The following is a 16,996-nucleotide window of genomic DNA, read 5'->3' as shown; positions in this document are numbered from 1 at the left end:
AATACTTGGCATTGACTGAGTGACGAGCCTTTTATATAATGACTCTCCAATATCATCTCTCATTCTTGAATTTTGGATCTGACTTAAGAAAACTATATACAGCAACTATTGTATGAGAGGAAACAATTTTCATTTGCACTTCAAAGGAGGATACAGTATAATGACATAAGGATGGCAGATGATCTGTTATACAAGCACCAAATGTCAAAAAAAATTACAAAGTTGGCCAAGTTGAACTGAGTTGGCACCTATATAAATTTAAGCTAGGTTACATGGGGTTTTTTTGGAAAAATTAGAAGTTCAATATATAGTTCCAAACCTTTCTTTTGTTGGTCTGAACTTGGAATAAAGGGGAGGAAGGGGAGGCTGTCCTATTTCAAATGCAACGAGGATAAAATTAGATGTACATTTCATCTGAGTAGGCAAGTAAATAAGGAAAGAAATGCTACTTTAAATTAATAGCTTTTTACAGGTGAATTAGGAAAAGGGAACTGAGGAGGATCACCTTGACATATCGGGCAGACAACTCCAGTGGGAAGCAAGACTACATACTGGACACCTAATATACATTGCCGTTCAGCTTCGTCTCATTATTTTAAGATAAGCAACCTCGGCAGAGACTTATTATTTACCACAGAACAACCGCACCAGTAGCGAAAGACATGGAGGGAAAGAATTTATTCACATGCTCCTGTAATAAGCACCAAACAAAGGCAGCAATACGTTTTCTTACAGAAACATCTTAACTTTGGGCCAAAAAGAAGATTCCAGTATTTATCATATACTGGACATGTCCTATTTTCCATGCCATGTCTTCATCACATCCTTCATGACACTCGGAGAGGAGAGTGTTTCTTCCTCCTCCAAAAGCCAGCAGCAGTGAGCAGAGGGCAGAGAAGGAAAGGGTGGCCACTGCACACCCCTGGAGGCCGCTGGGCTGCCACTGCCCATGCCATGGCGTACTTGTGCTATGCCCTCCCTGAATTTCTCAGCACTTTCCAAAGAGGAATAGTTGGGGGGAAGGCATAACTAGATGAAGCTCCAAAACAAGTAAAGGGAGATCTTGAACTGCATAATCATTTGCTCCATTATATCTCCATTAGGTTTCTAGGTTCTGGGGAGGATGATGAAAAACCAAAAATGATAGGACAAGGAGAAATCAAATTTTAACTTTCACAGAGAAAAAAAATCCAAGAGTTTGGAGAAAGCAGGGCTAAGTCAGTCTGTCCATTGGCTCTCATCTGTCTGAAAAAAAGAGCTGGCAGCTTGGTCGCTGACCTGTACCAAAGAGGGTGGCATTTCACATGTGACCTGCCAACACCATTGGAAAATGTAAGCGTTCAGATGAACGTCTCATGCTACTATTAATCAATTATCCATATTAAAATGTAGAATTATGTGAGCTCCTGGAACAAAGCTGTGATTTTAGGCCCTGATCTAGCTGCTCGAGCTTAAAACATAGTCATGCTCTATGCTTTTCTTCATGGTGGAGTGCATTGGGCTGAAACACAATGGAACAAGCTGAATGCATCAGCCGAGGACCGGCCCTCTCCTAGGAAAAATGTGTTCATCTGAAAGTAGGCTTTGAATACAGCCTTGTGGGTCCTCCAGTCCTCTCTTGTGCTACGATGGGCAAACCTGTTGGAACGTTTTCCATGAACTGTTCTTTAAAAGAGTTTGGGGTTTTTTTTCCTTCTCTCCTCAAAGAAGTTTTTGCAGACTCTGATGCCTCTGGTAATTAGAAGCCTTCTACTAACTTTTGCCCTCAATTTATTCATGGGCAATTTGAACGCATTTGTTCTTGTGCCAACCTTGTCCTCTAGCCCTTGACAACGATGTATTTATTCACGCTCTGTATGTGCTTATAAACAGAGAGCATATCCTCTTTCAGTCTTTGTTTTCATAGGCCAATCAAGCCAACCTTTTCAGTCTCTTCTCACACAAATCAGCTTTTCTGAACACCTGTTCCATTTTAATTTTAATAGAGCTGGTCATAACTGTGCACATTACTGCAGACAAAATCCAATCAATCCTTTGTACAGTAGCATTAATATTTTCACCTCCTGTTTGGTAACTGTAGGCAGTGGATAGTGTTTTGGGCTGTCCTTGAGCAAACAATAGTAACAGAGAACTGGTGGCAGCCTTGGGCATAGTAAGATGACCCTGAATGTTTTAACAGAGGAAATGCTTGAGAGAGACTTGGATTTAAAATTTTAAAAAAGACATTTCTTTCATTTAAGAAGAGCAAAAGAAAGAAAAGTGATGAAAATCATACAAACGCCCCTTCTTCAGTTCCACTAAATAAAATCTAAGCTTATTGTACACTTGTGATTTAAGAGTCATAAAGAAATATAATTTTACTATCCTGGGCTTTTTGGGTTTATATTTACTATTGTGCAGAGGAAAAGAAGCAAGCAGAGACAGACTGACGGGGGAGAGAGAGAGTGAGAAATCCATTCTCACATTTTGTTAAGGCATATTTTACCATGACTACATTAAAATCTATGACTTCTGCAAATTTTAAATAAAGAATTGCACCATCTGCTTTAAGGCCCTGAAGAAATAGGAACATTTATTTGGAGAGTGTTTCCTCAGCTGACTGCACTGATCAGAAGAGATTTGTATTATTTGCAAAGGACTAATAGGATGTATTATGCTTTAGCAAATTAGGAATCCTTTCATTTTATGGGAACAACGCCCCTCCTTCCACACATGCATTTCCATTATGATACACAGTCTTCAAGCAAATTTGCTGTATTACATAAAAGAGCAACTAATAGGACAATAAAAATTAAGGAACTCTTTCCAGGCATTATAGCATTTAAAGCGAGCAATTAAAATAACAGATGTTACCTCACAAAGCCTAAGCAGATTCCTGATCACAGAACTGAAGGTGGTATTTTCCTTATGTATTACTATACTCAGTAAGCGTGTTGTATCCCCTTGGCACAGTGATGGAAAAGGAAAGACAATTCCAGCTTATTTTCGTATCTCATTGCAAGGAATGATTTGAATCATGTGTGGATTTTGCAAAACAATGCATTTTCACTGTAATAGCTCATCTTAGATTTTCAAATTAGGAGGCCAGAGAAGCAGTGTTAGTTACTTAGTTGACAGCCTGATTTAGCCAATACAGGCACACAAACACAGATGTCTAAGTTGTCTAAGATGTCAGAAAAGATTTATGTAAGCAACAAAACGGGCAAAGCTCTGAGATCATTCATCACAGTCATATGGAAGTACTGTGGTCATCAACAGCTAATGGACAACCATATCAAATGGACTTGGATGTTGAGATAGATATTTTATATACCACACAGTAAGGGGCCTACAAATCATTGCATTTCCAAATCTTGCACTGCCGAAGTGGAGGCATTGCGATCTTATTACTGAACTGGTAAAATGTTGCGATAAGCAAGTAATGTTATGCAACATTCATCATTCAGGAAAGATTTACATTTCTGTTGTAATTTGAGCATAGCGATAAGGAAACATAGGGCAAAACATGATTCTTTCCATATCATTATCTACAAATCTTATTTATTACTAATCTGATTTTTGCGTCCACAAAATACTGAGATTTTTAGCATTTTGAAACAAAGAGAGCTTGCAAGTAAGTTACTTAAGTGGGAATATGGATTTAGGTCCAGAAGCAGATTAAGATGCGATGGCATTAAATATGTTCACCTTCTTTATAACCAACAGCAGGAATGACTGAATGAGATACAGAGATTTTAATGACTATGGTTTACAGCACAGTTTGTCAGAATGAACTTAATTCACCCATTAATGGGTGTCTTTCACCCATTTCATATACAAGACTATAAAACTAAGAAGGGACGATGTATGTTTCTCTGCATACATCATTCAGCTCTCCTAGCTGTTGGGACCGCAGCCCAGAGAAAAAGTTTTGGAGTGGAGAAGGCAGTTTAGAGCGGTAACCACTTCGATCGCTCTGCCATTTAATCTGCTGCAATGTGCAAATAACAATGATCAGAAAGCAGAATTTTTTCCACAGACACACTAATTTCTGAATAAAAAGCAAAGAGAAAGTGTGTACATTAGGCATGGATCCTCGGTTTTATTTTGCTTTTTGAGGGTGGAGGATCTGACACAGCTAAAAGCAAGCACCTTCTTTTGAACTTTCCAATTCGAATAACATTTAAAATGAAAAACCAGTGGCAGTGTCTTTAACTTGAACAGCAAGCCAATATCTGGGCTCTGCCTAAGAAATAGTTGTCTAATCTGTTGATACAGAGGTTAATGGTGGACTGCTTTAGATTTAGTTAATGCTCTTTTTAAAATAATAAGTGTTAACTCTGAAGAGTAGAGATGAACACTCTACTTCAAGATTCCACTCACTACAAGTGAATTCTAGTTTAATCTGACAGGAAAAAGAAAACACGTATGTTATTCTCATGACCATCTGTAGCTTAAAGCTGGGTTCTCAACCAGCGAGGCCCACCCCATTCAGTGCTGGAAAACACACACGTTACTGATCAGGAGCAATGCAGGGCCCAAACCAATAATTTCTGCTGGACTTGGGTTGTCTTCACAGCACTTTCTGAGGTATAATTTTCTCCAAGGAAAACCGGTTAAAAATCCACTGGTTTAAACGAGTAGGCCAAAGTACAATCCCACTGCAACAACGTTATCCCTTACTGTAACCTTGAAAAAAATGTTTTGGATTAAATTGCCTCACTATTAGCACCACTGTACTAATAAAAATCTAGTAATTAAGTATGAAAACAGAAGTGCACAGTAAATCCAGAGAGTAGACCTGGAATTTACACGCAATGTCTCCAAGCATCCTTTTATCCTGAGAATATACAGGAGTGTCACATTCTACATGTTAGGGGAGAATTATCTCCCCAGGGAATTCAGCCGTTCTGGACTAAATTGCTTTTCATAAAACAAAAGAAAAATCTGAATGCTGTCAAATCTAAGAACAACTGCATTGTTCAATGTTATATATGCAAAGCTACTTCACATATTGACTTGTCATATTTTAGCTGACAAAAGTTCATGGAAGAACCTATTTCACAGTTTAAAAACAGGATCTCAATTTAACTTTCTTCCTTTTTTTCCTTCATGAACATCCATATATGACCTGATCCAGAAGTGCACCAAAAAGCCTCCCACTAATATCAATAGGTTTGGGTATCAACCATGACTGAATTCTAGGGGAATTCTTAAAGGAAAGTGAAAGATGGGATTTTTTAATTATTATTTTTATTATTAAGAAAAATCATTAAAATGTAAACAAAACACAAGCACTCCATTATGAAAGATTACATATGAAAAAAGACCTTAAAAAGATCCTCTAAAAACAGTCATCTCAAGTCAAATGTGAAATCTCAAGATACTCAGAAGGAAAGGGTTTATTTTCATTTTATTTTCCATTTATTCATTGAAGGACTTCTGTTTAAAACACGCAAGACAAAACAGCGAAGTCCAAGAACTTGTCATTCTATTCTTATTAAGCAACATGCACTCCCACAGCATGCCTGAACTTTGTCGTAGCTACTGCTTCCTGTTGGCGAAGTCAAGATCAGCATGAATATTGCCAGTAAGCCTGAGAACAGGATGCATGGTTCACAACAATGTTCACTTGACAGTTACCTCATTTATAATGATCCAGTGACAGTCAAAAGCAACCAAATTAGTCTCCACGACCTGAAATAGAGAACAAATCAGCTATCAGTCAGCTTGCTTGTGAAAGCTAGAAAAAAATTTAAATGGATGCTCTCTGCAAATGACAAAAACCAAAGCACATGCTCTCGAAGACCTTTGTTATTCAACTGAGGATAGAGAAGCTTTAGCAAAATTCTGCAGAAGCATGTGTTATTGTTTGACTTGCTAATTAAACATGGAAAATACATTTCATTGCCGGCATCACAGAAGAGAATATGTTTCAGTTGACTGAGGAGAAAATGAAATTGTTATTGCCTTAATATTGTGTGTTAAGAGGGAGCAACAGAGAGGAAGGTGGAAAATGAATATCAAGTAACCCTTGTCAGAATTCTATAGCTCCTGCTTCTAAGGCCTTTCCAGTGTACACCTACCCTGGAAGCCTGCGACTTAAAAAAACCAAAACAAACCCAAACCAAAAAAACCCACACCGCAAACGATGGGGTTCATAGAAATGCAAAGAGCGGGGAGGAAAGGGTTCTCTTGAGAAAGAGGGTTGTCACAGGGATGATGAATGATGGCCTGCCCCAGGCACCATGCACAGAGGGCCTCTAATCCTCCTCCCACGCACCCTCTCCTTTCCTGAAAATTATTCCAGGAGCTGCCTCTGTGCTGGAATGAAAGTGTACTTCCTAATTCATCTTCCACTCAGCCATATTCTTTCCCTCCTTGAATCCACTAAACTTTTGTGACGTGTCATGTTTGATTCACCTTCGCAGTAGAAACTCATTTGGTCTGCTCTCATTATCTAGGAAAGAAATCATCGACAGGAGGGAGGCCAGAAACAAACTACAGAAAAGGCTGGACACCTTTACTTTTTTTTTCTAAATGAATTAGCATTGACACTGAAGTCATTTTAAAACATAATTAATCCCATTTTATTTGTATAATCACCATGCTCATCTTGATTCACAATTCAAAACTACTGGATACTTAAACCTGCATTGAATCCCAGAAAAAAACAAAGACAAAATTGAAACAAGGCTTGGAACTTACAATGTTTTAATGTTCAAGTAGATGACTAGTGCTGGGCTGTTATTACTTGGACCATTGCACAGCAGTCATGTTTGGCTTTTAATGATGACCATCACAAACAGCGGTTGCCAAGGATGATTGCAATTTACTGTGCCATGTTCAAAGGAGAACAACTGGCCACAAATCTTAAGAGCAGCAAAAGATCCCATACTGATAACCTTCATTATTAATTCAAAGGCCGTTAGAATTGGGGTCACTGCTTATTTACTAGAACGATAGGCAAGATTGGAAATTCTGATCTGGAGAGACTGGAAAAAAACCCAAGAGCAGCAATATATGAACTGACTTCTTATTTGAAACTCACAGCACCAACAAGAACCGAGGGGAAATGAAAGCCATAGCTGCTAATGTGCTCCTGGAAAATGTCAACATTATTAGCAGTAGGAATCAGGGTCCTCACTTTACATGGAATTTAGACTCACTACTCTTTCTCTGTGGTGAAAACAGTGTATTTTGTCGTGTTGCTTTGACATTTTCTTGCATTCTCCACAGTAGGTGTCCACACAGCACATATAAAGGAACAAGATAGAAACTGAGTAACTAAGTGATGGGAGGCATCACTACAGGCCAGGATGCTTGAGCTGGAGCATGGCTGTTCTAATCAGATCTCTCATATCAAACCAGTTGGAAGACAAACAAATCCAGGAACAGAGAAAGGTTAAAAATAGACAGAATAGTAACCAAGTTCTCACGGGAGCATTTGCTCCTTATATAAAGTTCCCAAGCATAGAAAGTTTATGCCAGTTACAACATAAGCAATGCCATTTAAATTTTCTGTAAGACAAAACAAATCAACACCTTACTGAAGCAGAAGCAATTCTGCTAGTCAATCTACATATATTTCTGCTGAAAGCAAGCAGAATTTAAAAAGAAACGAAACAAAACAAAACACAGCACATCTGACATTTTCTGATTTTTTGTCAGGTTCCTGGCAACCTTGTCCCTCCTAACTTCTGGCTCCAGGATGTCCCGCTAGGAATGTCTGCTCTGCCTTAACTACTGTGCTCAAGATGAGGTCTCCTGAGGTTCCTGTGGCTCCAAGGCAGCCTGCCAGAGGGACGCCCTTGGAGTCAAGGCTTCCAGTGGTGTAAGGGGAATGACAATGATAATTATGTTCCACAAATGGCCCCTAAGCTCTTTCTCTGCTTCAAAATGGCAGTCAACCGAAACTTCAGAATGAAGGAATCCACAAAATGAAAATTTACATTTTCTGTTAAGTTTTTTTAATAACACAGTAAAAGCGAGGTTGATCACTTCTTTGTGCCTGAAGCTTCGGATAATCAGATTTTAATGCACTTTATCGTCCATTAAAACTTTGGTTTCAGTTCATTTATTTTCTTTATAAATACTTGGTTCTGTGTATCTACTTTGCCTAGGCTCTCAAATTTCAATTAGACAAGGCCTTTTCAACAGTGTATGGTTATAAGTGTCGCTGTTTTTATTATGTACAGTTCACAGACCACTTAAGCCGGACTCTGGAAGAGGCTTACTGGTCTCACAAGTCACTCATTATTTCAAGCAGCTCAGGCTACCTGTGACAGATTTATTCACAACTTGCAAATAATAAGATGAAATGCATCTATTTTTCAGTTACAGTCGAGACTCCTCAGCAGAAAGATCATGTTTTATCCATTAAAGTTTATGCATTCATGAATCTACTTAACATTAAAGCCATTTTCAAAAAGCTTATGTCAAATTGAGATGAACTTGTAACGTACTCAGAGACACTCAAACTAATATATTCTAAGTTTAGATGGGCTACAAATACCCCTCATTCAAGAATTCACTTTCCCTTTCAGTCTGCCAGAAGCTGCTTTTTGGCATTTTCCTTAGCCCATCCACCCAAAGCTTGTTCTAGGATTGACAGTGGTTGCTTAAAAAGATGACCGATGATGCCCTGAGAAAGTTGCTAGATATTTTTTTTTATATTTTATTTTATTTGATGAAATATAGATTTACATCTAAAATGGGACTCAGCATGAGATTGGGATTTCAAGGCCACCTTTTCACCCTTGGGCCATTTGGTCTTACCTGATGAAATCTTAGTCCCACTGGTACCACTCACAAAAGAGCTGTCCATTTCAGCAGGATCAGGCTGCTGCATCTCAGTCCCTCACCTCTGAATATCTCTTCTCCCTGTATGGCCTATATTGTGCATTTAGTTGACTTTAAAGTTGGGCAGTGCACATTCTGACTATGTCTGTATGAATTGCAGGGCACTATACTATTATCATCATCATTAATAGTCTTCCAATATTTTCCAATTATTGCGATTCTTACGTTTTTCAGTGTAGAAGAATGCACAGGCACAGCCACCGTTTTACAGTACTATGTAAACCTTCAGTTTTGATGCTTGAAGGAAAAGGTTGTTCAACTCTATAAAGTTTTCTTCAAACACTAACAGTAATCATATGCATAATGTGACAGTCAGAAGATTCTCTCGATCAGCAGTTATTAATAACCACAAGTTTACAAGTTCAAGATTATATTAAATCACTCCAAAACAACAAAAAAATATCTAAAGCCAGCAGCAACACAACCTAGATCCAATTATCTGTCAGTAAAACAGTCATTACTTGGACACAACAAGCCTTTACAGTCATGACACAATGTTCCACGAAGCCCTTGTCTATCTACTGAGTTTACTGTTTTGTTTACTTAAAAAAGCCACTGCATTTTCACTTGGAAGGGATGATAACAAATAAGATTAAAGTAAAAAAATCCAAAAGAGCATGGCTGGTTCTGCTTAAAATTGACCATAACCTAAAAGCAGATATAACACAGCTTCAATAGAAGTATATAATGCAGTTGTGTAGAAGGTTTCTATGACTAATATGTTCAGAAAGTTAAAACACACATTTGTTATATGAGTGATGATCTTTTCCTGGTTGAAATTCACATCTGCATGCATATCAAGTGAGCTGGCATGAACTTGTGTTTTTGCCAGGGAATAACGACTGTACAAGATAATGCTTGCAAAGGTATAAGGGCAGTAATGAAAAAGAAATCTGATATCCTGTAAATTGGAAGCAATAAAACAATTTGATGGAGGAGGTAGGGGCTTCAAGACCCCAAGCATTTTAATACAATGCAAGTTTCAGATTTATCCACTGGTTCTGCTGGCTCCGTGACAGGAAGCAGAACTGTGCATTCCTGAAAAGCAAGGGACAGACTGGAAATTTCCATACAAGAGAGAAGGCAGATGAAAGTATTGTTTAGGCAGCTGCCTCTTAAGCTGCCTCTTAAGCTAAAACTGAGAAAAACTAGAGTGTGTATTCATAATGAGGGCTGAACACCAAAATCCTACACAGATACTAAATGGAGGAGAATTGATCCTTTCCAAAACAATGAAAACCATGCACATAATTGACAAATTATCTTTTCACACTTCCTCTAGAGGAAATCGTACAAGAATTCAGCTATGGGTTACTAAACACACAAAGTGATACTCAATGCAGAAAGCTCTCTAAAGCTAAACACAGGTGCTAGCTGAGAGAGTATTAGGAGACAGTATCACATATGCCTACCCTGTTCTTACTGCTCCCTCAGGCATCTGCTTACGGCCACCTCTGGAGATAAGACACCGAAACAGTCTTTGGTCTAACCCAAGATGGCTGCTTTTGTGCTTCCAAATATATTTTGCTTTCTTAACTGTGATGAATCGTACTAGCAGTAGCTAAAAGAAGCAGAAACTTATTAATTAGGTATTAACTGTTGTGCAGTTCAGACCGTTTTTATTTACTGAAAGGGTAAATATTTGAAACAATACTAAAAAAAAAAGCATTTTTTGCTGTTGAGATCGCATTTCTGCTGTGCCATTGAATACCTCCACTGTGCAGGAACATACATAAGCAGATGAACTCCAGTATGAACTGGGGAGCTGCGTCCTTGCAGTCTAATGCCCGTAGCAACTCACACATTCCTGTCTCACCCAACTAAATAGATGTCAGAGAACAAGCAGAGGACACCCAATACAGCCAACAACTTCAAAGAACAATTTTTATGAATTCAGCATTTTTTCATCTATAGGCTGTTAGTGTTCAGTTATTTTTAATGCCATATCACATAATTCTCCAGCACTAAGAATCAAAGCAGCAAGTTAGCAGGCCAGTTCTGAAACAGACTTCATGAAATTGTGGAAAAACTGAAAAAAGAAGTTCACTCTCTACCCACACAACCACTGCTCAGACTGAGACTTCACACTGGACTGTTTAAACACATTGTGTCGTTAGTTGCATAAATCTTGCAGCAAAGGATACAACCCGTTGAGTACGCAGTGCCATTCATAGTCATAGAAATCCACAGAAACAGATATAAAAGATCATTCTTAACATCTTTGTAACTTTAGAAATGCGCTCATGTCAAACTCCAGCAGTTCTCCTAACACCCTATTAAAATAAATCAAACTTCTGCTTCACTTAGTCAAACACGGATGCTATTGAACCAATGAGCAAGAACAGGGATGAAGCAGAAAATAATTTTCTTTTTCTAAAGAATTCAAGTACACACCAAAGGAGATTTTGCAGAGAGCAGAAAAATGCTGTCAAGAACACAAGTTATGAGCAAGGACAAACCATCTGTCATTGGCAGTAACTCCAGAACTTCTGAATCTTTGGAAGAGCTTGACAATTTACCACAACTATTTCTATTGTTCATGCTCAAACCTTCAAATGGGCTAAATGCAAGACAATCTAAAGCAAGTAAAGCAGTAGTAGTGCCAGCATGCAAGCTCTTTGTATGCAAGCAAGAAAGCAAAATAGCTTCCAACAAAAAGGGCATGTAATTTAATGGAAAATGACATAAAAAGTTCTCTACATCTCTTCTTCCTTACAGATATGGGCCCACAGGAGTGGGCCAAAACTACAAGATACAGATCAGAACCCTTATAAAGGAAACCCAGGAAGACTGTTCTGGGTCTTCAAAATTCATCTCCAGACACATGCAACAAGTCGGATGAGTCTTGCAAACATCTAATGAGCAGAAACATTGTGTGTATGAAAAGATCCATACAGAATCTGGCCATCCCAAGTGTCTCCTGTTTGAAACATAGGGGAGAACCCTGGGCTCCAGTTTTACCTTTGCTACAGTTGGGACTGATCTACAACAAGCCACCCAGATGCCATGACTCATTTCTCAAAATGCTGAAGAAAAGTGTCTCCAACTAGAGCTGGCCTTCCTGTTCACTTTCTGCTCCACCAGGAGCTGTGGTAGTTACTGTGAATCTCTTTCTGCTGGACCACCACTGAGCAAACCTCATTTTCCATTTGATTTTTCACAAAAGCCAGCAGATGGCATTGCATAATCCCTTGTTTTGGAACTGGCCGGTATTGAAATAATTTAGAAAGTGATTTAGAAAGTTAGTTTTCCCAAGAGTTGAGCTGGGACACAAACTCTCAGCTAACCTCTTCCAAACCTCCTCTGTCTACCATATGTCCCATTTACACCATCTTGTAATCTGAACTGCACTCCTCCAGCTGGAAGGCTGATAAATTGCTTTCGTCCAATACCACTAGATTTGTTGCCCGTGTCTTTTCATAGACCAAACTCTTAGAGTCACCACTGCTGTTTCATAGGTGAATATATGCCTCGACCTAACTTTCTCTCCCAGGGACATAGCAATTTGCTGACCACTAAGATATGATAAAAACCAGGCTTCCTGTACACATATGTGAGACAGGAAGCCACCCCCCCACCGCCACCCCCAAAAAACAACCAAACACCAACCCAAAAAACAACCACCAAACAATTAGAAGAAGTCAGAGGCCATTTCTTAACATTTCCTTTAACTGAAGAGATGTGATTTGACTAATTTGGGCACCTAGAGCAGTCTCTGTAGTATAGATGGCTCCTCAAGCAGTGGTATGCAAAGCAAAATATGAAAGTTAAGACTACATAGCTAATGTACAGGTAGTACTAAGAAAGTTAGGTGATAAACTGAAGACTGCCTTAACTAATCTGAAGTTTGGAAAGGTAAATGCATGGAGTTGTACTAATTAGTATGGTGTACCAAGTTAAACACTGCAGGACCTGTGCATGGAAATCCTGACCTCGTCTCCAAGGTTTTTTTTGTTGTGGGTTTTTTTTTTCTTCCTCCTGTTTTTCCATCTAGCTGCTAGTTCATTAAACCACCACCATTTTATCAGGCTATTTATACCATTTCTTCCTGCTGGTGCCACAGCAAGACCATTTCTGTGTCTCCGCTCTGAGAGCACTTCCTACTTTGAGCTTCTCAGTAGGGAAATCAGTTGCTGATTTATAAAGCTCATTCTTGCACACCAGAAAATAAAGCTCATAAAAATCTCTCTTCACCAAAGGCAGTATTTTTGGAATCTAATTTTAATCTCTACCCATTTCCACTCTTGAGAGGGGAAAAAACCCACACATGGCAATACTTATTTTTATTCTTACGGAGTATCATCCCTTTCTGGGATTCCTTTCCCTCAAGTTCCTTCTAAGCAAAAAAAAGAATACATTGGGTGAAATCTGATAGAGAAACCCCTACGCCAGTAGTCACCTAGGTACCAAGGATTAAAAAGCAAGTTTCTACAGCACTTGAGGGGAGGGGGGGCGGAAACATCTTCTAGTCTCCTCCTAAGGACAGGTGAGATGGCTGATATGGCTTCCATTTGCTTGTCTCATAAGAGCGCATTTCTTTGAAAAAGAAAGAAGTAGTTGAAGTACTGGATCAGTTTTCCCTTTTTTCAGATTTATTTCAAAAGATGATACTTTTAAACTAAAAGAATTGGGTTATTCCACTAAATAATTAGTTTTATATTGACTTGGCTTGCCATCCTAATTATATTTGAAACAAGTCAAGCTCCAGGGAAGATTTCATCTCCCTTGCCCTAAAATTTTAAGAGATGGAGGCAGTTCAAGTAGAGAAATCAGCCCCATGCTAAAGAAAACAAGTCAACAGTTAATGTTCAATAGAAGTAAATAAACACAGCATTAATACTTCAGTGAGTATGACCATAGGCTTGTATTGAGAACACATAATAAAAATGCATTCTGTCTGGTAAAAATGGCCATTTTAAATTTTTCATTTCCTTCATCATTGAGAAAACCTAATAATGTATTTATTTTATAGGAATCTAAAACCATGCATCCTCCTCTGTGGTCAACCTGTAGACTATAGGTTTAAAACAATACTTGTAAGTAATTTAAGAATCTTTAATTTTAAGGATTATTTTATTCTTACAGTCAGTTTTGTTATTTCCAAATTTATGTTTTGATTTATATTCCGATTATGCTCATGAAAACTGTTTGTAATAACCACTCTGAAAAAGAAGAAAAACAAACCCAAACCCAACAAAAACACCACAGATCTGTTCTGAAACTACTTGGCTTTAACTCAGAACCATGAGCATATTACGCTACCTGCACTGGAAGACAGTTGCTAGAATGTAGAATAGTATTTCTTAATGAACAATAATGTACCTCCCACCTAGAAACTGCTTATTTCAAAGTAACGAAGTCATTCAAACCCTCATGTAAATTCAGAAATTCAGATTCATGACTGTTGTACAATTGCCTGTACCTTCCTTTCTTGTTAAGAACTTCTTGTAATCTCTTTTATACATAACTAGATTTTGTTCAGAGTGATAGTACTAAATTGATGCCTGAAGATCTCTTGTTCTTCATCTGTTACTTGTTTTTTCTTTTTTCTTTTTTTTTTTTGTTTTTTTTTTTAAAAGCTGAATACCCTTTGGAAGTCTGAAATCTAAGCAGAAAACTTGAGTATTCGGGTTGAACACAGGCTTTGAAACAAACTGGTTGTCATCACCTTTGAAGGTGAAGAGTCAAACATAAGAAGCCTAAATCTATGCTAAAGTCTCAAAATTTCCTCCTCTGTATGGATTAAGAGCTAGAATCAGAGATTTCTCCAAACTGTGTTGTTTGTTTTAAACACCTCACCACCTCCCACACTCCAACACATTCAGGAGATACCCTTTGAGTGAACTCACTCTAGGTTAAAGGCTGTGGACAAGTCCTCCAATAGAGGGAAAATAACAGCCTTGCTGATTTTGACATCTTTGTAACCGACTTCACCAAGGCCAGAATTTCTCCACAACAGGGAAAGCTGGGGATTAATGAAGTTTTTTTATAGATTTAAATTTATCTTATCTATACACCTAAGTTATTTTTCTAAACAGAATGAAAAGTTCAATTCCTACTTTTAACCCTTTGCCGACTTTATAGGTAGCAGCAGGTTTATGCCAAGTCTTACCAATATGAAGAAACCTTTCAACCTGTTAACGTGACATGAGACGCTCAGACAAACAGCCATTAACTCTAGGCTTTAACTTGTAGAGGAAAAAGGAATGTCAGTTTGACAATGGATCATTCTTAACATACGCTTTAGGTAATTAGGCTGCTAATGAAGAGAGCTCTGGAGGCTGCAGGAAAAAAAATACAGGTGATAAAATAGTATCTGTCATAATTTCAACACACGCTCTTTTGGTAGCTCATATAAAGAGATAGTAAATATGAATTTGCGTATTTTTAAACCTGTTGCCAATATGGAAACATATACATAATGCTTTTAATTGGGAATCATGATTAACCAGATAAAGTTATCACTTTTGTAAGGCAGTGAACAGCTTAGACTGAAGAAAAGTACACCTGTAAGGCACAAGATTCCTTCCCAGTGTGCATTAGTATGGGTTGACTGCACTCAGCAAAAGGACATTGATTCGAATAAAACTTGTAAAGGAATCATGTAAAGGTAGTATTTTTAAATAACCTTGCCCTTCTCATCCATATCTGATTTTATACCTGAGTAATTCTGTAGATTGTAGTGCAGTTACTCTTGCTTTACACCAGTTTAAATAAGAAGAATAGTTAATTAGTATGGAAACCACTGTCAGAAAGGGGTGAAAAACATGGGGTTTGAGGAAGAACTTGAAGGAAGTAAGTGAAGAACAGCAATACAAGAACAGGATCACTGATCCAGAAAGCTATTTGGTAGTGTGAACAAATACTTTTAGACTGCCACTGTTTAAAAGCAAGCAAACAAAACACCCAAAGGCAAAATACTAGTTTTCTTAATAGCAGCCAATTTCCATGAAAAACTTCCTGTCCACCCCAGGTACCAGCAACCCAAATTAATAAAAAAAAACCAAAACAAAACCAATTGAATTTAAAATAGTTGGTTTGGCCAATTTTGGTTAATTGTTTTCTGATACTAGGTGTGGGTGCTGTTGTTTTTAAAGTTTTGAAAGAATTTAAGTAGGAGAACTATTAAACGTATAGATTGAATTTTTATCTTCAAACTGAAAATGCATGGCTTAGTTCACCTTCTTTTTCCAAGAATAGCAAGGGAATATTTTAGGGCCAGACCCTCTGAATTGCTCAGCATCTGTAAGTTAGCCAGATTTCCCGCAACAGGGGCTGCAGGATACTGAGTGCTTTTGAAAACTTGCCCATTCCATTCAGGTTTTTAAATGTAAGTTGAATGCCTTGAAAATCCAGCCCTGATTATGCTGGCAGCATGTTGTGTATTTTATTAGTGATACGGAAATGTGGTTTCAACTCCTTTTGCATCTGTTAGCAAACTCAAGATCTAGTCTGACTGTGTAGCAGGGAAAATGTTAAACAACATACACTACAGAATATAGCGGTGCTGTTCTTTTTTCTTCTTCACTGTCTGCCTTAAAAGCATTTGTTGCCAAGCATCAGACTGACATTACTGAAACAGAAAGTATTTCATTTTCCTACCACAGGTGTTATTAACAAAGGTCACCGTTCAAGTGACAAAATATCCCTAAAGCCATCGGCTCTTTTCGCTCTTCAGCTTTATGGTGGTGCCTCTCCTGTCATTTCACATATCTGTAGAGAACAACAGTGGCAGAGGTTCAAGCGAGATAGCCTGCATTTCTGACTTGCACATAAACTTAGCATTCAGCTCCTCTCCCAGTACGCAGGCTGAAAGCATTTTTTCTGGTATTAGGAGTTTAAGAATCAAGAGTAGTTTAATAGACTTCTAAGTGGCTGCAGGCTTGAAGCTCCCTATGAAAAAAAATCCTCTCAAAAGCACGCGTAACAAGACAAAATCTATTCTAAACATATTAAAAATATTCTGACCACCAAATTGCAATATCAAATGCGAAGCCCATCAGCCATTTTGGTTTCTGTGCTTCACAACAGATCAATAAAATGGATCACTCTTACTAAAGGTCCAAAGGCATTGCAAGCCCAGAAGATCTGCACAGGGACTCGCTGAGTCTTAGAGAGGGCTTGGATTGAAACAGCAGCCTTTTTTCATAATTTT

The 16,996-nt window shown here is 38.2% G+C and overlaps 1 protein-coding gene across 6 annotated transcripts in view; it reads right to left on the bottom strand.

Annotated features, from left to right (window-relative positions):
* Positions 1-16,996, bottom strand: part of GRID2 (glutamate ionotropic receptor delta type subunit 2) — a 755,994-nt gene that overhangs the window by 237,837 nt on the left and 501,161 nt on the right. For all 6 annotated transcript variants that reach the window (XR_012995185.1, XR_012995186.1, XM_076336770.1 and 3 more), the window contains one exon: positions 5,623-5,676. Coding sequence is in view for 4 of the 6 variants with exons in the window: in XM_076336770.1 (XP_076192885.1) it covers positions 5,623-5,676 (54 nt within the window). In the remaining 2 variants the exon portion in view is untranslated. The remainder of the gene's footprint in view (positions 1-5,622; positions 5,677-16,996) is intronic.

This window comes from Aptenodytes patagonicus, chromosome 4 (assembly GCF_965638725.1).
Source record: "Aptenodytes patagonicus chromosome 4, bAptPat1.pri.cur, whole genome shotgun sequence".
Taxonomy (NCBI): domain Eukaryota; kingdom Metazoa; phylum Chordata; class Aves; order Sphenisciformes; family Spheniscidae; genus Aptenodytes; species Aptenodytes patagonicus.
The sequence above is the reverse complement of the archived record's forward strand: the minus strand, read 5'-3'. Positions and strand labels throughout refer to the sequence as shown.